General features: G+C 39.2%; 1 protein-coding gene across 1 annotated transcript in view; it reads left to right on the top strand.

Annotated features, from left to right (window-relative positions):
• RAPGEF5 (Rap guanine nucleotide exchange factor 5) overlaps positions 1–21910 on the top strand; it is a 155552-nt gene that overhangs the window by 62257 nt on the left and 71385 nt on the right. Inside the window, exon 9 of the mRNA XM_064412141.1 lies at positions 3759–3884. Coding sequence (XP_064268211.1) covers positions 3759–3884 — 126 coding nt within the window. The remainder of the gene's footprint in view (positions 1–3758; positions 3885–21910) is intronic.

The raw sequence follows: 21910 nt of genomic DNA, 5'->3' as shown, positions 1-21910 counted from the left end.
AGGTATGTGATGAAAGAAAACCAAACCACCACAAACCTTCTGTTAATAGAATTGAAGGGTGTGGTGCCTGCTCTAAACACTGCTCTGTGAAAGGGGCTTGATTTACACTTGAGTTAGTAGACAAAACTGGTAGTGTGGAAAAAAAATTGGCAAGGGGATTTTCAAAAGCAAACATGCTGTAAACAATGTAAATTATGTAAATAAATGATCCCATCTTGTCTTCCTAAGGATGTGTTAATTCACCTCTGTGTCATTGCTAGATGCTCATTTATGACCTATGCAGAGGGAATATTTTCCAATGGATATGCTGAAACAAAAAGTATGTTGTCAGCATCTTCCTTTTTCCACCCTCAGTGGGTGGACTAATTAGTGACTAATTTGCTTTCATTTCCATTAAACTTTTTAAAATTTCATTTCAAATGTTACATAAACACACTTAATTATAGTAATTTTGAGCCATGAATGGTAGTAAAGCTTTACTATAAGGTAAATTCTTTTATCATTCATTAAGGTAAAGCCAGTTAAACTATGCAAATTTTTGATTTTCAGCTTCACATGTTAGTAATTGTATCTGTTTTGGTCTACATAAATTAGAGGTCTAAGCACCAACAAGGGTTTTGAAGTATGTGTTCCTGCACAAAATGAAAATCAAAACTGTGCTTTGCAAGTAGGGTGACTTGCCTTTACACTTTTGTCTAACAGCTTCCAAAATATTGCCTAAACATTAAATTTGTATTGAGAAGTGAAAATGACCAGTAATTTGAGACTGTCAACATTTTCCTAACCAGGTTTTAGAAGCTGTCATCAATTAATTAATTAATTGACCTGGATGTTTTCTTACAGATATCTGACAGAAGAATTTGTAGTGAAAAGTCAGTATATGTGAGGAAACCAGAACTAAAAGTAAAGGATTCATAGTTTTTTTCTTAATTATGAAAAAACATGTTTAGTCTTTTGTGTTTCAAGTGCATTCTTTACTCCCAGAGCTAAACATATGCAATTAATTTAATAATACCTTAACCCTCCCAGAAATTTTTTATCCTCTGGAGACCTAATTAAATAAGATTTTTTTTTTAATTTTCTCTGCATCTCTTTAAATTAAAGAACCGTGACAGGAGGAGGGGACATGTTAAAATGTAGTATTTCTACTTGGTGGTTATTGTAGGTCATGGACTACCTTCTCTGGACAGATGTCCTGGTTTCAGCCAGGACAGGGTTAGTTTTTGCAATAGCCAAGACCCAGAGGTTATTCTATACCACCTCACATCACTGGTGGGGGCAGGGGAAGGGACTCTCTTCCAGACTGGGATATTGTAGCGGAGGGATTGTTTGGGTACTGTCTGTTGGCGAGGGGTTTCCATGTGGATCATTGCTGATTTGTACCCTATATGTCATTATTATTGTTGCCCTTACTGCTTGTTTTCTTGTCTCATTGCTGTTTTCAGTAAATTATTCTTGTCTCAACCTGTAATCTTTACCTTTTATGCCTCCAATTCTCCTCTTCAGCTACCCAAAGGAGATGGGGGAGGAGAAGGGTGAGGGAGAAAATGGCTCCTCAGTTAGTCTCAGTGGGAGCACTGAGCTGGGGAGTGCCATTCCTGAACCAGGGCAGCACAACAGGAAGGTGCAAAAAGTGCCTCCATAGTACTAAGAGCCCAGATCCAGAGACAGCCAAAATCTTTATCATCTCAAAGTTCTAGTAGGTGATAACACTTTGGAGTTGTCCTTAGCCTACATGACACTGATGTAATGAAGAACATTACACATTACTCTGCTAGAAGCATCCTGCAGCCATGAAATAAGCAGGCTTGATTTAGTTGATGTCCCCAAGCATCAAGGTATTGGAAGTGCAGATATCAGGCCTTCCAAGTCTTAGGTTCCAAATTTTCTCCTGGTGAAAAAGGAGGATATTAGGAAACAATTGATCTGACCATTTTTAAATGTCTACTGTAGAGTAAAAAAAAAAGTCTCTTCCTAAATACCCCTTTTTCTCTATTGATTAAACAAGTCTGGACAACTAGTTCACTATATTCTTCCACATTTGATAAAATCAGTCTTGCTGCTGATCTGCAGGGGATAAGAGTGTGTCAGAACTGGTTTATAAACCAATGTCTTTGATTTAGAAGATAAGGCACTGAACTCATGGACTATGTAAGGAATTTGAGATTAGGCAATGTAATTCCTTAAATTCTCAGTAGATTTCTGACCTTCAAACCAGTGAGTAGGCTCATGTAGGGAAGCTGGGTTCCTCAGGAGGCTGGGCTCAGGAGGAGCACAGGACATTCAAGGTACAGGCTGTATCTCAAATTCTTTATTCATCAGAGCAGAAGTGTCTGATGCAGACTTGTGAGGAGATGTCTTCATCCCGACTGGAAGAATGTAGGCATGTACAAATTTCTTTCAGTAAGTTGAATAAGGATGACTCTGGATTTGGTTGTGGAGCCCATTTTTTTTCCCACCAGCCTTCAATAACTTATTCATAAAGTAGATTTGTTCTTCAGCTGAAAAAGTCTTAACCCCCATTTGTTGGCTGGAGAAACCACCAAGCTGTAGGATGATTTGGGTGGGCACTCTCACACCTTTGTCTGTCACAGACAGGAATTGCTCAAGGCCAAAGGATTGAGCCCTGCAGGGTTAGCAAGTCAGGGTATCGCTAGCATTTGAGCCTGACTCATAAGATGTGTTGTGAATTCTGGAGTAGATAGTAATTAATGTAAACTCAAGACGAACAGTAGAAAGAAAACTGTGAAGGAAGTTCACCAGAAAACTGTTTATTTGCAGATTGCCTTTGAAGTCATACAGCCATATCATAGGTATGCCACATGATGGGCCCTCCCAAAGCATCTGCTGCTCCCATCAGGAAACATCTGGGCTAATAAAAGCTGTGTGGTACCGTCACCCCAGGTCTCAGTTATGCAGATTTTATATCCATAGCCAAATCATGGACAGTGATATCAGCCACTGACTTTGCAAGGAGTAGTTTAGCCCATATCAGCTCACTTTGCAATGAGTCTCTACTGTGCCTGTGTGCAAGCATGAATCCATCTTTTCATATGTATCTATCTGGAATTTTTAGAAAACAACCATTTTGACAAAACACTATCAGTGTAGCTTGAATAAAAGATTTAGCCAAAAAAAAGATAAAAAAGATTTAGTTCTAACACAGCTTTTCAATGAAAAAAAATATTCGTTCTAACATAGCTTTTAAAGCAAATATAATTTCCTTCCCTAAACAAAATCCACAGATACAGATTTGTTATTTACGGAATAATTAAATATGGCACAACTGTCTTTTAGCTCCTGAGTCTTGCATATGTGAAAAATGGTCAGAGTGGGAGCAGAGGGAGTTGTAGACTGTTATTTTTAGGAGTGCCTTGTGTTGCACTTCATTCTTTTTCCAGGGCTGTTCCTGGCTAACTTTCCCATGAGTTTTTAACCTCTTGCTCTTGTTCTCTTATGTAACAGGAAACAGGCTGACAGGAACAAATAAAACACAGCATATCTGATAGTTGCACTCAGAGGAGAGGTTGATTTAGTTAGCCCTGCCTTCTTTCCTCCAGAGCAGATGCATTTGGAGATTCAGATGTGCTTCTGTTCCTCTCCAGTTGTTTCCCGGGAAGCAGTGACTTGTTTGTGGCACCAAAGTACCGCAAATATGAGAAAACAAATGCATTTCTTTTAAGGTTGAAATCTGTGGCGGTGTCATGTCCTGGGATTGTGGATTTAAGTATCTATTTGCTCTTTCTCCCACCCTTAAGGCAGGAGTTTTATGCAAGCTTCAGGGAAGAGATGACATCGGACGGATTGAGCTGGTCCAAAAGCTGGCGAGAGAGAACTGCCAGTTTTTGCAGGCGGATAGAAAAGCACTGGAGAAGGCAGAACAAGTAAGACATTTCTTATTTGGGTTTTTTGTTTCTTTCGGGTAGGGGAGGGAGATTTAGGTCACAAAACTGGAATAGCAAAGCTGATGGTCAGAATCCAGGGCACACATTAGTCATGGAGCTGTAGCTGCTCTCCTCTGGCATTTACATTTCTCTAAAGTGCGTTCAGGTCAATAATTGTCAACACACTTAAATTATGATGTTGTCATTAACTGTCAGATGCTGTTATTAATATCTTATATTAGGATATTGCAGATGATTTCAGGATGCTTTTTACCAAATTGTTGGTTTTACGGTGTATTTAAATAATGTATAAGGCATATGAATGCTTCAAGTACTCTAAATTATCTTAAAATTACTGTGGATATATATGGATGCAAGTATTGGCTGAAACTTTTCAGGATGAATTAAAAACAATTGTCTGGATAGGGAGTTCAACAGTATGTGGTTTTTTCTTTTAAATTGTGTTTTCAATCACAAGTTACACTGAAGAAAGCAGCATTCTGTTTAATGCTTCTGAAAGCACTTATTCAGATGTTAATAACTGGACTGAAAATTCACAGAAACTTGACTGCTTTGCTTATCGCACAATGTCTCCTAATTTTGTTCTCCTAGTAAAGATTTCTCTTCTGATTGCATATTCATCTAAAGGTGAAGAGGATAATAACTGCAAGAAACAACCAAAAACCCACCTAGTCTTCATGTCTCTTGCCATTATGTATCTGCAATTTATTCCATTTTCTGCTCACTGGACAGTAGAAAAAAGACTTGTACTTTAGAAAAGAAATACTTTTCAGCTCATCTGCAAGTTCATTCCTACTGAAATAAGGCTGTACAAAGGAAAAGAGAATGATTAAGTGTTTTTTCAGAGCTTCATGCTGTTCTGTTTGGCAGCATAGGGGGTCTGGTCTGGTGTAGTTGTGTAATTGTATCAGTAAGTGTGCAGAAGGGAGGAGGGCAATTAGCAAAGGCTAATTACCCAAGATTAAATTGTTTCTCAGCTGACCCTCTAGCACTGGATGTCTGGGAGACTTTCTATATATCTTTAAACTGTATCCACAAAGCACAATTAAAAGTTGAGTGCTCAAGCAAAGAAGATTTTAAACTGGGGTAGATTTCTATTGTGTTTCAGGATTTAGAAATAAGATTACAGATATGTGGGCATAGATGAGAGGGGGATATTGGGACTGTTACTCAAAAAATTCAGTGGATATTTTTGCTGCTACTCTGGTCATTGCAAAGGGTGCTGTGGAGTCAGCTGCAGCTCTGTAGCTGCACAGATTACAGTACAGTTCCAAAAATGGAAAGGAAAGCAGCACTCAGCTTTTCTTCTCCTTTTGAAAAGTATGGTACTTAGGAGTTGCTGCTATTTAGGAGATGAGTGACTTCAGTCTAGCAGGAGCTCAAGCAATTTGCTCATACTCATCCTGAGCAGTATAACACAGCAATTACTGCTCTCAGACAAGGATATGCCTTTAGACCTTTAGGACACACTTTTAGAGGTGACAGCAAAGAGAAATGTTGCCTGAGAGACTGCAGAAGCCCAGGTCATTCCTCATGTGCCCTTTTTTTCTTGGTGGGGAATGTCCTACAGCTAGTGCTGGCAATAATAAATCATGGTGTGCTTCTTCCCCCTGTTCTGCACTCTGCTGGTTGTTGTAGGGTGGATCCAGACAGCCCATGCCCAGATGTAAGAGAGACCTAAAGTTCTCATTGTGGGTGTGTCTGGTAAGCCCCCAGTACACTACTGATTTCATTAGGAATAGTCACCAGGAAGGCACCCTTGACTTGGGCAAGGTTTGTCGTAACTTCTCAGTTTAGCTGACTCAGGTAACTTTCACTGGAAAAAATGCACACATTGCCATGGCAGGGCAGTGGGTTGCATACGTTCAGGAAGCCATGAGCTTCCATCCCTTCCTCTCCCTCCCTTCCTCCCATGTGCTCTGAGAGCTGATCCGGTGCACGTGCAGGTGACAGGATTTGACTGGCTGGGCAGGGTTCACTGCTCCAGGCAGATATCCTCCCTCTTCTCCAAGGAGAAAAGCAGCAGGCTGAATTGTAGTGAGTAAATTGTAGTGAATACTGCTTGGATCCAAGATTTCAGCCCTTCCCATCTCATCCTGCTGCTACAAAAGTGATGGCAGATTCATTGGCACTGGCTTACTCTCCAGTCCCTTGAGCTCACTGCAAATGTTCGAGGAACAGCATGTTCAGGGCGTGGTATCCTTATTATGTGTAACATGCCCATCTTTTTTTCTTTTTTTTTTTTTAATTTTTAAAAGCATAGCTTATTTGAAACTGCGTTCTTTGTAACACAGGGTGATGGGCACCCAGTGCAGAAGTAAAATAGAGATGCTCTGTACATTTTCCACAGGACCCTCGTTTCTCAGCAAGTATCCCTGCCCTAAAGCTTTCACCAGCTTTCCCTCCTGGGGAGCTCAAACTTGGCTTTCTTGGATGATCTGCCTTCCTCAAAGGAATGGCATGCAGTCTGTAAATGAGAGGCCTGAACACCCTGGCAGGCTGTTCTCCCTGCCCTTGGAGAGCCTGCTATCCAGGCTGGGCCCCTGGCAGCCCAGCTCAAAGCAGAAATGCTGCTGGCTTGCAGGGCTCTGTGTTTATCAGCCTGGGCCAGTGTCACTGTTAAAAGCTAGGGGCTTTATAACCTGCCTGGAAGTTAAGCTGCTCTTTCCAAAATGGCCAAAGGGAAATTTTGCCTGAAACAGAGTTCTCTAGTTTGTTCTCCTCTAGGAAGATGAAAAAAACCCCAAAATCCCAACTTGAACATGGAGTTAGAATTGTGCATATGCATAACTCCTCTCTACATGTACTGTATCCCAGGCGTGTGATGGGAAATGGAGCTGTGGCTCTGGTGTTATACCAACCGTGTTTCTAAAGCAGGTCTCTTCAGATAAGTACAGCCTCACATAAATTTCCAGCATTAACAGCAAGTATAAATGTATTATAATTGAGCTCTGATGATTCCTGTGCTTTCCTGTAAAGGAGAAAGGTTCTCAGCCTAATTGAAGAATTTGGTACTGATTTGGTAGCCCAATAACTCTTTCCTGTACAGTGAGTGAGGTGTGGAGTGTGATAGGGAGCGAGACTGGTTGATTATGAGGACTGGTAAACTCTCCTGTCATTCAAATAAATAGTCACCATCTTCATCTGAGTTTGAATACAGAAGTTAGTGACTGACTTAAAGAAGACAGATGACACATGGAGACATAAGAGGTTTTTTGGCAGATAAAGTTCCTAAAGGTGTACTTTGAGGTGAGGTGTTGGGTGTTTGTGGTCCATAAGGAACAGGTGAAGCTTGGACTGGTTTGGGTTAGTTCAGGAGAAGAAATATAATTATTTTTTCTCAGAAAAAGCAGACGGTCGGGAAGAGGGAATGTAAGTGACAGCTGGCTGGCTCACTGGAAGAAAGCTTGTTTTGGAACTAGTGGGTGGGAGAAGGGATTCCTTTAGTCTGGCTGTATTCTGGAGGGTGTAAAATTGGGCTATATATATATATCTATATCTGTAAGATGATTTGTACAAAATCAGAAAGTCCATACTGCTTTTTTTTTTTTTTTAGTTTTCTGGTATGCTATCATTTCACATTTATGGTATAAATGTAAAAAAGAGCTTTGAATACCTGTAATAATTTTTAAAGCTCTGTACTCAGTTTCTGTTATATGTGAGCTGCTAAATTGATTTTGATACTGGAAGCTGACAGTGACGAGGTTAGATTGGTATATTGGAACCGGTGTTCCTTGGTAGCACACGGTGCCAACTTCTTCTCTGGTAAATATAGTGTTTGAAAAGTGCTCCAACCATAATGGTGCTCACAGACTTGTAGAGAAAAACAAAAACTAATGGTGATTTTTTCCCACTTCCTCTTCCTAATGAGTTAGAATAAAATACTTAATGAAGGCACTGAACCTACCATATGTGTTAGGCTCCCTAAAACTTCAGCTTTGCAAATGAGTAGAAAGTAAATAGAACTAAATAAGCTTCTAAATAGGCAGATAATCTTATTCTCTGTGCTTTTGCATTCCTACAATGTATTGATAAATAAATAAAACAAAATTATTGTCTAAAACACACAGAAATTATTTTAATATCAAATGTGGGGTAGCGTAAAAAAAAAACTATGCAAGATTGCAGTTCTAATTTTATCATTACATGCAAATCATACTTATAAGCCTAGGGAGATTCAAACTGGATATTTGTATTTTTATGTAATTTAAATATTTAATTTCCTTAAAAAAATTGCTTTGACAGAAAATAGATGAAAAATCTGTATTGAAATATTCAGCTATAGAGCAGGCCTGCTTTTTGGACAGGTTTGCTTATTATTAGCATTAATTATAATATAGAAAGCAAGCTGTGTGTGTAAAGTCACTTGAAGTCATTTATCATGGCTTTTTTTCCCCTCCAGCATACATTTGGGATGCATTCAAGACATATTTTCACTAAACCATAGTTTTTGAAATTCCTTTTAGTCAACTATAACTCGAATAATGCTTTTGTAATAGATGTGAAAATGTGTTGTACAGTATTTCCAGTTATTATATGAATGAAGTGTTGCACTCATTAAGAAAATCATGGCTGTTTATAGTGTCATTGTTTAAGTAAAATTGTAAAAGGGCTCTTCACCTCAGCAAATGGAGAGAATATTCTTTAGATTATAATATAATTTTCATAGTCAGATCAACTGAATAAGATGTTAACAAACTGACAGTAATGTTCCAAGGAAGTTCTTACAGTACTTTGCTGCATCAGGAGGAACAGGAACCTTTCCTAAATCCACCCTGTAAGGGGATTAATATATAGATTAATCCCCTTACAGATTAATCTATATATTAGTTAGAATTATCTGCTGTTTAAAAGAATATAAGTACTACACCTTGGGTGTATTGATTCTGTGGCTTAATTCAAGATGAAAGAGATATTTTATATGAGGCAGGTATGTTTTCAGAAGGACAACAGATACTGAAGAACAGTTCTGTTAATTTGCTGGGTACTGACTTTTGTAATCAGTGGTCTCATTTGAAAGACAGACAATTTGCTCATTGAAGCAGGTTAGTGGTTGAGCTGAAGCTGTTAAAAGCCTTACAACAGAAGATTAATGATTTAGAGCTTTGGGTTGTATAGATTACTCATGACTGAGGAATTTCATAAGGAAATTCCAGCCATGACACACCGGGGGTATTTTTAGGGTGCCCAGCTGGACGCCTGCAAGGAGACAAGAAAGAATGTCAGGACATGTCCAGAGCTGCGCTTTTGGTAAGCTTGACAAAGCTGTGGCATTGGGCTGATGTACTCTTGGACTGATGGTCAGTAACCGGGGATAGAAAGATAGTATTTAAAACATTGACATCAACTGATGTCTGAATACAATCAGTGACTGAAATCTGTACATTACTTTCTAAAAGCATCATCACTTTTGTTGTATCTGCTCTGTTTGGGACAGATCTATTGGGTAGCTTGTAGGTTTACTGCTTTTGACTCTTGGCAGCTGCTCTGCATCTCTTGCAGAGCTGTGGGTCAAGTGGCCATAACAACTATAACACGGCTTGGCAAAAATCTTTCATGTCTTGAATAGCTATGAGGTGGTATAGATGTCTAAAGTCATCTAAACAGAATGGACTTGGCATGTCAGTACAGGAGTTTGCTGTTTCTCTTTATACCTCTTGGACCTGCCAGCACTAGCAGAGAGAGCTGTACCAGGGTAAGATGATAGTTTGCAATTTAGATTTAGTCACCAATTACAAGCCAAGAAAAAATGAATCTATCAATGAGATTGTCAGTATATACCTCCTTGTTGAGCAAGAATAAGTAATTAAGAGTTAGGTACATGTTTGCTGTGGAGGTAACTTGAAGTTCAAGTCTCTGGTCTGAATCAGGGAGTGGAATCTAGTTCTGTCATGTTCTGGAGAGAATGTCCTATTCCAGATGCTCAATTTTTCATCTGCTGGAATGAATGCATAGCCCCAGGTGATCACCTGTTTTTCACAAGCCAACCTCTTTATCTTCTGAGAAGAAAAGGCTTCTGTGGGTCTTAGGCTTCCTTTTTTTTTTTTTTTTTTTTTTTTTGCCCAGTATGGAACGGGTGCCTTTTTGAAAAGGTATCTTTTTGAAATGGAAGGTGTTTGCAGAGATACAGATCCTCCTGTTCAGATGTAAGACTGGGATCATCTGCATGCTTGTTTCAATCCTTAGCAGCACTTTAAAAATAATTATAGAATTATTTTTATTTACTACGTACTTTTAAGAGGATGCCCCATTCCTTTTGTTGAGTCAGTTTAATGTGGCCAAAGCTTTGGAGGAGAATATCCTCATGCAAAAGAGTGGTGAAACTATGTGATCCTTCTCCTTATAAAAAAAGCACTTGAGTCATGCTTGTGCTCCCATGATATATATATATATATTGTGAGCATAGTATATATGTATATATATATATATATAGTACACATTGAATAGAAACCTCACTATTTTCCTTTAAGTCAAGTTATGTATTCCCACAATACTTTCTTTCTTCCAGATGCTCATCCTAGTATTTAAAAGAAAAGAAAACCTAATTTTCTCCTCTTTGATTTATTCTGTAACATTATACTACTTTGTATAGGAGGAAATTCCACATACACATTTTGCATGCTGGGCGCTCTTTAGAATGGAATGGTGACTCATTCTTGTGTGGAACAATGACTTAGGTCCTGAGCTGAAAGGGGTAAAAAGGGCACATGGTATTTAGCAGACTAAAACCTAATTTTTATTTTTGACTCTGTTGGTTATTTAATAAATAACCTTCTTCAAATCTCATCATTTTTCTGCACCTTTGTTTACCCAGGTATAAAATGAGGTCTTAAACATGTGGGACCTTGAAGGGTGCCATAAAACTTGCAGTGGTTAATGAATGTTGAGGAATTGCTTTGGGATCCTTGAGACTTGGTTCAGGAATCCCAAGGAAGCTGGAAATGGGTTGAAATGTTGAAGACCAGAGGGAGCTTTTTAAAAAATCCTGAGCATAGCTGAGGTGAGGCCAAACATTTGCAGTCCCTATGCAGCCTCTGGGTCCTCGGGCATCACTTCAGGGGCTGTGCTGCCCCAAACACTTGTTCCCAGCCCTGGGCTGGCCCAGGTAGTGCTGCTTTTTGAAGTGACACAGGGAATAATGAAGCTGAAAACCACAATGAATACACCTTCCTTTTGGGGTTATTTTCCAACTGGATTGGTTCTCCTCACGTTATGGGGACACGGATATGGGGTGAGAATGAGATATGGTGTCAGGGATGACCTGTGCTGCTGAGGGCTACTCTGCTGCTCCTAGTGAAACACAGCCTTAATTCCCCAGAGCCTTGTGACTTACCCAATCCAGAAACTGGACTGGGTCGAATGAAATGTCCTAGCAATTTTTTTGGTTGGCAGTATTTTAACCTAGATCCTGTGTTTCACCAAGTGGCTTCATGAAGGCACAGATGCACACAGAAGGGGGTGAGTGATGAATGGGGGTCAACATCCAGGGGCAGGGAGAGGACAAGAGCGTTGTTTCTCACGGGCAGCAGGACTACACAGTTCTGGTGGTATCAAGACTGAAAGCATGGCTCCTTGGTCCTGCCTTTGCTCCATTTACTCACATGAAAAAGTAGAGAAACTCTCTGAGAGCTGCAATCTGCAGGTTGTCACTGTTCCCTGCTTCTGTGTTTCTCTCCAGATTTTGAACCACTAACCTGCTTTTGTTTCTAGACTGTCCAAAGGCTTACACAGAATTAATCTTATCATATTCTCCCTTTGGAGAAGTAGAATTTACCTATTTATTAGTTCAAAGCATCTGTTCTTTTGTTTTCTGACATCAAATTGTCCCTCTCTCCATGTGATAAATACATTTGATGATATTCTGAATGTTCTTTTCTCCATTTTTCTGATTTATGACATCAATAAATTCCCAGTTATGCTGATAATACAGTGGATGTATCCTGCCATCTACTTCTGTACAGTTACTACTACCCTTTTTCTGGGAACTCTGAATAACAAAGGTATCTGGATGTCTCTTTTAAGTTAGGGAACTTGTTACCTAAATTCAAGAAGATAAAAAAGAAAAGTTGATAATCCTTTGAATATGTACCATGCAAATGTAGGTCAGAAATTTTAAGCAGTTTCTGAATTTCAGGAACAGTAATTTTGTCTTTCACCTTTCAGTGGTGCAGAACTTTTAAGTAATTCACGGTTTTACCAGACTTTTCTGTTGGAATTGAAACCAATCAAGGACATCTCATTTTGGCTCATGATCTAAACCTGTCTGAAAAGAAATACCCAACATAACTGGAAAACTTTTTGATAAGCTAGAAACCAATGGCTGCCTACCACAGCTTCCTCTTTGGAAGTTGTCTGAGATTCTGTAGTCTGCCCAGAGATCAGAGTCATGTAAAAAGGATTCAGTGCTTTAGGTACCATTTTTCTTTCTTTCTTTTTCTTCCTGTCCTCCTGAATAAGTTCAGGAGGAACGTTCCATTTCAATGAAGTGAAGATTTGTGCCACTAACACAGAAGATACCTGTTCAGTGTTCAGTGTCATTAAATAAGTGAACACATTTCTGCATGTCAAACTTTGCTTTGTTTCAAATAGAAACTACATTGGAGCAAATTCTGTAGTAAGATCTGGAGTCTATGCTAAAATCAGTGTGATTCCAGTGGCAGGATGCTCTGGAGTCGATGAGGCCTGTGTCAGGACTTCACTGGAATAAATGCTGTCAGCATTTGTTGGCATCTGTTCCTGCAGGCGTGCTCTGGAGACCACCTGGAGAATGCCAGTGTGGAGACAGCCTTTCCGCTAGGATCAGCTGCCTCTCCTGGACCAGAGTCAGGCTATCTGCTCTGAGGACTTCTTGGGAAAAAAGTGGCAGCTGTAAAGTGGCTGTCTCTGCCTTCTTTGTCGAAACCACATGCACAGTAGGAATGTAAGGACACTTTGACCTTGTATTTTTTGCAGGCTTCTTTCCCCCCCCCCCCCAATATTTATTTTAATCATGAAACCTCCCTAAAATCTACCCCCAAACCTGTCCTTTTACTATGGGCATTCCATCACTCACTGTGCCTCCATTTTAAAGTTTAATTCAGCCCCTGCTGATGTTAATAGATATTTTTTGTGAGAGCAGTATATAGCCTGTAGAGTGTAAAGCTTTTGTCACACCGTAGCCATGGAAGGTGGTGGCATTTTGCAAGATGTGCTTGACACACGGCCACCTGTGGAGAACGCTGATTTGGTAGCAGTTAATACACCACTTGCATCCATTTTTCTAGGTTCTGTGTGGCAGCTCAAAGAGCAAAGGAATGAAAACCCAGGCGATTAGTGGTATTTTTGCTGACTATCTTCTTCTAAATCAAAGCAGGTATTCCCCTCTCCTTCCTCGATTAGTGTTCCTACCGCTGTGTGCAGCACCTCCTGTATTCTAATTCACAGCACATGAAAATGAGGTCTCAAGTGCATATGCACGGATTTCATTTAAACTACCCAGTGAAAAGTTTTAATTAGGTGTTTCATGTGGAAACATGAAACAGGGTTTGAAATTAGCAGTGACCTTGCGGCCTTCCTCGAATATATTTTCTGATACTGTGTGGCAGGCAGTTCCCAGCTCTTTTTGTCACTGCCTGGAGCGCGAGCATCCGAGCGGGGAAGGCTCTGACGTGTGAGAGCCGCAGCAATTGCTGGTTGCAGGAAAAGGTACTTTAGCCTTTTTTGATAGCTGGGAAAATAATAGGATGACCTAACTCAGGAAGAGCATGAATAGTAGCTGGTAATTCCTTTAACAGCTTGCTGAAGATCAAATCTGAGATGGATTTCCAGGCTCTGAACAAGGGTAAGCCCTGAACAGGGGGTGATGCTGAGCTACACAGCCCTGTTTGATCAAGGGAAGGGCCTACAGCTCACATGCCTTTGTTGGCTGCTGTGCATCAGCTCTGTCCCCTGCCAGCCTGGCTGATGCTGCTTTCTCACTTGGAATGCCTGGACTGAGAGCACGATCCCTCATTTCATCTCCATTTTCCCTGGGAGGTGAGAAGAGTAGACCTGTGTGTTGTACCAGGAGCAGCATTCCTACTTAGTCTGGTGCTGGGAGGAATGAAGACAAGCTTTGTTCTTTTTGGCAGAATAGAGGACAAGCACAGAATGCAAATGTGCATCACCTTTTTGGTTTGGTTGTAATATCATAGCGTCTCTCCCACCGTTTTTAGAGGTACTAATATTTATATAATACTAATCAGTTTAGGCCTTTTTACAAAATACTTTTATATTGCAAGTAAGGGATTATTCACCACAGGAATGTTTAAAACACATCTGTGGATACAACTGTTAAATCGATTTACTGTTTGTAATATATGCTGTTTGGCCATATTTAGCAAGTTAATGGAGACTGGATGTGGTCAGGGTCAGAGAAGACACTAATCAGAGCTGACTAAAGTGGCCACAATTTCAGTTCTCATACGCAAAGCCTGGTTGTTCAGGCTTTGAGCTAAAAAACACATACATTCAGGCCTGGGCTTCCTTGTGTCAATGGCAAATAGCTGGGAATGTACTGACACTCTGGCTTTGTCTTCTCAGGTGAGAAACCTGAATCTTTTTAGTGGAATCCACACATTAATTCAGTCTCTCTAAATAAGCTCTCAGTCTTTACACAGTACCTGTTCTGAGCTAATCATTGGGCCATATTGATTTTTTCTTTGGATTCTTGAATTTTGATGAACTTATGAAAAAGAAGCATGTGGCTTCTAAGCAGAGCTCCATCTGCAGTGAGTTCTTTACTCCTATTTCCCACAGAGACAGAAGTAAATTAAACTAGGTGGGATTTTCCTACCTGCTTTGTCATTGGCATCGCAAGATTTTTCCAACAGAGTTTGAGCAGTGCCCAGTGCTGCACTGGGAAGCTGTCAAATCCTGCACATTGCAGATGATGGCCTCCTGCATCTAGGGTCTTTCTCAGGATTTCACCAAGGACGTGGCAGAATTCTTCTCCACCAAGGAATTTGTAGTGTTTATGGTCCCCTAATTCTTCTGTAGAGACACCTGCCTATGCCTGCATGTGCTGTACATATTTATTCATTAAGCAAACTCCATACCTTGCTAAAAGCAAAGACAATCTCCTACAAAGACTACTTATGGAGCTCCTTTTCACACTGTAGAATGAATCAGTCATTTAAACACACAGTTTCAGTTGTTAACATAAAGAAGATGCTTTCTCCTGGTGACCCATCTGTTCTGACAGTCCTCTCATTCTTTTCCCCTTTTCAGATTTCATTGGGTTTTTGTCTAGCAGATTCTGAAAAGGTTCAACCTCCTTTTCAGTTCTTCAGATTAAAACCTGAGTCTTGACCATCAGAAGGGGTGTTTGAATAGTTAGGGTGGCTGAGAGATACTACAGATAGGTTGAAGCAGAACTCTTTTAAAAGTCTGAACACCTGAACCACCTGAGACTTGCTTGTGGTGGCAGATTTTTAATGTGGGACACTCAAATCAGGTACTTTCTTAAAAATGACCCCTATAAATTCTTTTTTTTTTTTTTTCACAGTGTGAGCTATAGCTTTCATTTCCAAGGACCCCTAAAAATGTGCCTCTCTTACTTCATTTTAGACGCTTCTTTGTAGGAATATCTGCAGGAACTGGGGGAACATGTTCCAATTTTCCAGCAGAGCTGTGGGAATGTGTGCTGGTTTGTGCGGGATCCTGCTCTGCTCTTGCACTGGGTGCCCGTATGCTCCCTGTAACTCGTCTGCTCTCACTCTCCCACCCCCAGCTGTCACACAGACACACACATATGTATATGTGCAGTTATGACTGTCTCTTCCCTGGAGCAAAACTCAGTTTTGTACTCAGTAGGCAAAAAGGCTACAGTTTCACCACAGCACTGTCCTTTGCAGCTGCTGTAGCAATGCTCTCCAGCTCTGTCTAATATTTTCACTGGTTAATTAATTGACACATGTCTTCATTGCAGTGACATGTAAATAGTAAATATTTGCATTAGACAAAAGCTATACAGAAAATCATGCAATAACTGTTGATTTAAAATGCTATTAGTTTTTAATCTGTGTGATGTTCAATATGTATTAAGGATGCTCTTAAGAATAAAAACAGTAAAACAAATAGCAACTTACTCATTTAAGTATGGTAGAAATTCACGTCTTACCTGCTGTAAGAAGAAACAAAAATTCACCATTCCAGCAGAAGTATTGAAAAGCTGTAAAAGTTGCTTGACCATTATCTTGTCAAAATTAGCTCTAAATTTGCAATCTTCCTTGTAATTCATTAATGCTGTAGTTTCCGGTGTTCCAGTGCTCTTGTGTGTGGAAAAGATCTGCATCAAATAGTTGGATGCCCAGCCTGCTTGAAAAAAAATCCTATTGATTAAGGTCTAATAATACATCCCATCCAGAGGTTCTTCATTTGGGCAATTTTGTGAACGCAGCAGAACATACAATACCAATATGTCCTTCATCACCTTTGCTTTCATAAGAAATAATTTGTTCCAATTATTTTACTTTTTTTTTCTCCATGCACAGGTTAAGTGCTTGCTACAGCAACTTCACTTTCCTACCTTAGACAATATATTTAATGAACTTTATCTGTATTGCCTTGTTAAGGGCAAGGAGCTAGAAACTACCTCTAAATAGACTAGAGCTTTTATGGAAATGAAAGTACCAAAGAGTTGCTTCATCATGAGAAATCACTGCCAAATGTCGTGTGAGCTCTTGCTCTCCTGGCAGACACAATGCAGAGAAACATTTTCATTTTTAGCATCTTGACATTCAACTTTTTGACTTCTAATGCTTTACCACTTTTTAGCATATGAATATTTTCCATTTAAATGTGTTGTTATGAATTTCCTTATATTGAAATAACAATTTAGATAATATAGAGATATAGATAATTAAAAACTTATATCATGCTGTCTAGAAGCATTTTAATAAGATAAATGAAAACCTGCGTTTTATTTTTAGTATAGTCTAATAAGCTAAAGCTTAAAATCTGATGAATTGGCAATGATTTTGTGATTTGATATTCAGAAAGAATGTGTCCTGAATACCAAATGAATGGAAGTTACTGTGGAATATCATTGCTGCATTTTTTTACTTTGACCTTGAGAACTGGGTTGGTTTAGTGTTTTTACGCTGCTAACCTTGAAACACAGTAATTGGAAAAACAGTGCTGAAGGTTAGCAGCGCTTTTTCTTGAGTTGTCATAGGGGAATGTTTGAAGTTTATGGGGGTGGAGAGAAATTTTCTTCAAGATCTTCAAATAGCCTTACATGATTCCATGATGCTTTGCACAGGGTGGGTTTTGTCTGGAATAAACAGAGGTATTAGGAATAAGGAATAAGACAGAGACAACAGTTTGTGTTTTCATTTTTTGTCTTTTCTGAATGGATAGTTACATTATAAACTGCACATTCATTACTTACACTAGAAAAAAAAATCCTAACATATTTCAGGAGCATTAGATAGTGATCACTTGAATTTTAGGGGAGCAGAAGAAAGTGTAAGCAACTTCTGAAAATGTAATTAATTTTATTAAAAATTTAACAGAAGCCTAATGTTTTATATACAATTTTAGACTTTGCCTTTCCCCTACACCCCCTGCCCCCCACTGAGGTCTCTGTGTTTCTGATTGCCTCCAATGCATGTGTTAAAATTCAAGGCATCCATAAGGCACATGTCCTCCTGACCTAGTGCTGTAGTTATGATGATGCATAAAATAAATCATTGCAATTACTGAGGCAGTCTCAAGCACTCAGTAACTCATGCAATTGCTTCTTCAAACATGACTGCACTGAAGAAAGGATCATTAGTTATTTCCCTGGAGTACTTGGATATTGTAACCCTCTCCACAGGGTTCTATTAGGGAGTTAAGACCTGGTCATCTGTCCGTACATCTCATTTTATGTTTCTGTTACTCAAATGCCCTGCGAGAGGTGGTGAATTCCACACTGTGTGTCTTCTTCACCTGCAGCATCTCCTTATCTATCAAAGTTCAGGTCAAATAGTAAATGGCCAACCACGTGGGAAGGAAGAACCCAGCAATGACAAAGTAAACATGTTTAAGAAATAATTTCTGAAAGGATTTACAAGAGAAGGTGGATTTGTGAGATTTATGACATAAAAATAATTTCCTGAGCAGGGAGAAAGAAGTTTACTAGATGAGATCTTACGGTTATACATGAAAAGGATGTAGCTGTAGAAAGCTATATAAATTGTTTGAAGCTATGATGGTCAGGGAGGAATCAAAGCTAGAAATGGGGGAAGGGAAGCCAGGATCAGAGATATGTGAGTTTCAGTATTCCTTGGGTGGCATAATAGGTGTTGGCAGTGTCTAAGTAGTCTGTAGTATGTAGTCTGAAATTAATGGGATGTGATGAGAGAAGAAGAATGGGATCAGAAGATATGTCAGTGGAAAATTGCAGCCTGCAGTGAAGCCTTTGTTGGCTGAAGAAATCACTGTGCATACAGTATGATATCAGAAGCTCATAAGTGGCATCATGGAGTGTCACTCTCTCCCTCTAGGTAACACCAACTTGCTCAGGAGGAGATACTTCAAGGAAGGAGAAGGGGAGTGACCCAAGGGAGATTGTTTGGGAACCTGGTGTCAATGCTGCCCCTTATGGTGAATTTAATGGAAGAGAGAAGGAGCCTTATGTAGGCATGATAGTGGCTGAAGAAGAGCTAGAGAAGGGCAGCTAGAGAAGGGAAGTACAGTGGCTGATGGATGGGCTGAGACTTTATGGATGTTGCCAGTAGAGTAACATGGTCTGAGGGGTTGTTCTGAACACAGCTGTCCCTGCCGTGTGGGGAAGGGAAGGCTCTGTCAGGCAGAGCTGGTATGTTAGGTGCTGATAATATCAGAGCCCGGCAGAGCGTGCAGCAGCCTGGCTAAGGGTAGATCTGATGTCCTTGTTTGGGAGGCAGCAACATCCCTCAGAAGGGTGGAGCAGATGGCTGGAGGCAGCAACAGCTCCAGCTCCAGCGTGATGTGCTGCTGCATGTCTGGCAGCCTCCGTGCTGGCAGCAAGGCTTTTCTTTCCAGTGCTGCTGTGAATGGTCCTCTGGTGCACGGGGTACAACTTGAGTTTGAGGTACCCTGGCATTGTAAGGTTTTGTGGTCTTGACCAAGGCAAATCCCAGCAAAACATTCAATATCTGATTTTTTTTTTCCAGTATTTCTTCCTATTCTAATGATAGAGCTGGTTAAATCTCCCCACGCAAAAATAACACTTTGGATTGCTTCTGTCAACTTTTTGCATAAGAGACAGTGAAATCTGGACTATGCCACAGTTCTGCACGTGTTCCTCCACAGAGGAGCCATTCCCTGTGGAGCAGGTCACACAAGGAGGCAGATGAGTGTTTACTCAAGATGCCTTGCATCTCATTGCAGATACAATGTGATTTACTAGTTGCCATGGTAACAGTGATTTTTTCATTCCATAACTTGAATAAATGTTGAGGTTGCCCTTGGTATAACTAACTTAGCTCCATTCTAAAGTTGGGCACGATTGTATTATCTAAGGAAAGCAGAGAGGAGACTCCCAACATTCCTACTGAAATTAATTTAGAACATGTAGGCACACAACAAGCAGGTACATGATTCCATCATGCACAAAATAAAGAGTAAATTAATATATGATTATCTAAAATTATAAAATATAAAGAAATATAAAATGTTGCTTCATAATGTGGTGTCATACATTTTTCTGTAATTTGTATTGTTTGTGACACTTTGCTTTTCTTCGATACATGAAAACTAATTTAACCATTTTATAGCATTTTCTTTATATAGGTATGCAAAAAAGCACTTTTCTTCTTTTTCCTTGTCGTAATCCTGCAATAAAATTCCTTTATTTCTTGGGTGCTATAACCTCCAGTTCTGAATTAATTACTGCTGACAAAAATTGATTGTTAACCTGCTCTTTCCCACCTCCCTTATTCTTTTATGTTTTCCTTTCCTTAAGTGTGGACAACAAACATTGTACCAAAACAAATAAAAAAATTTGCTCCTGTGCATGTAACATTAGGAAAAAAAAACCATTCTAGATAGAAGCAGCCTGATTTTTCTCATTTCTATAGTTACTATTGACATCAGTGAATATTTTATCCTGCATAATAAATGCAGAATCACATCTCCTGCTATTAGGTGGAAGGAGTGAGTTTTATTTTTCATTCTAACTCCTTTTTCCTTTTTTTTTTGGCAGCTTTATTGCATGCTCTACACATTTCTGTCTACTTAGGATCTGTTATCAAGTCCATGAGCGATTAGTGGCTTATCTATGTTTGAATGATTCAGATTCATGAATTAATTAACAAGAAAAGAACCATTAGAAAGCATTAGTAAAAAGGCTGGTGATTTCAGGCTATTTTGGAGAGAATTATAACTGTCATCCAAACCCAAGAAAATTGTAGCCATTGTGATTCATGCTTTCCTCAGAAGAAATCACTGTATTATGTCTAACTTAGACGAAAACAACCACTAAACCACAGGATATAAATTCTATTTTGTGAGAACTGCTATTGGTCCAGAAGTTAAATAAATTGTTTTGATTGTAAACATTAGCTTTGAAAATTTTTTTGTTGGGTTTTTTTGTTTTGGTTTGTTTTTTTTTTGTTTTGGGTTTTTTTTTTTTTTTTTTTTGTTTTTGTTTTTTTTTTGCTCCTTTACTCAGTGCTTTTTCACACTTGTGGTTAAATGTCAGTGCATTTGAGAGAATTTGATTCTGGAGTTCTTGAGAATGAGCTTGAGCTTTATATAGTATTCTCAGTTTTAGAGAACCTTTTTCTTAAGCCTTTTATGAGGTCAGAACCATCTCCTGACCTTTGCTGAGTACTCTTTTTTGAAAAATTATCTGCATCCTTCCTTGAGCATAACACTTCAACAAAAAGATATATGCCTTACAGTGATAAGTGTAATGAGCAGCAATTGGCAAATTTTAACCTTCTTAGTTTGCAGTTGCGGCTTATAATGGGAATAATGTACACATTTTATTTTATTTCTGTTGGTATTATAGATGTAAGTCAAGATACAAGGTTCTCTCAGAGACAGTAAGGGGATAAGTGAATTTTTTAAAATAATATTTTGATACACACCTGGTATGAATTGGAGTGAAAGACAAAGAAAGGCATCATCGGTCTTGTCTGCTTGACTTAGAAGTTGTATGTGTTCAGAACTGGTAATTAGAGCAATATAAGGCTGACAGTGTCATATATTTACTGCCGTCTCTCTTCCATTCCTTCAGGAGATCTTATTTATCACTGCTTCCATTATAAAGGTTGTAAGGCCTTTGTACATGTGTCCTTACCAAGGTGAATATTATTCTACATTAATAAATTATATCTACTAACATTAGTGAGCTGTGTTCTCCACTTCTCATTCCTGAGTGAAAGCTGTATGGGGGCTGCCAGAGAAGTCAAGTTCCAGCCTTGTTAGATGTTAATTAAGTTGTTATCTATTTCCTCTCATATGCCAGTAATTTCTAGAACTTCACCTGCCTGATTTTAGAATTATTCTGTCAAGTATAATTTCTGTATATCTACACATTTATCCACATATATCTACATTTTTCTTTCCCTGAGCCATATGATAATAGTACTATGTGCCATCAGTCCTAGGGTACCCAGGTTAAATCTGCAGTCCTTCTTGAAGCCTTGGCTCTCCTCCCCCCTTCCTGGCTGAAACACAAGTCCTGCAGTTTTTATATAATTTCCCTCCTGCTCTTCACTGCAGCTAAGGCTTGAACCACTGCCACTAACATCACTGAAGATACTGTTCCAGTGTCTTCCAGAGTCTCCTCCATGTAGCTGGGGGATTGAACTGTTGTTTCATCTACATATTCATATTTCTATTCTATTCTATTCTATTCTATTCTATTCTATTCTATTCTATTCTATTCTATTCTATTCTATTCGCAAAAGGAGATACGTGCATCTGGTCTTCGAGTTTTTGTCCTGAAGGAAACTTTACATTCTGGGGAGGAAAACAGTTCTGATTCTGGTGAAAATAATACAGTTGCA

This window comes from Passer domesticus, chromosome 1, assembly GCF_036417665.1.
Source record: "Passer domesticus isolate bPasDom1 chromosome 1, bPasDom1.hap1, whole genome shotgun sequence".
NCBI lineage: Eukaryota > Metazoa > Chordata > Aves > Passeriformes > Passeridae > Passer > Passer domesticus.
Note: the sequence above shows the minus strand (reverse complement) of the source record. Positions and strands in the feature narration are given on the sequence as shown.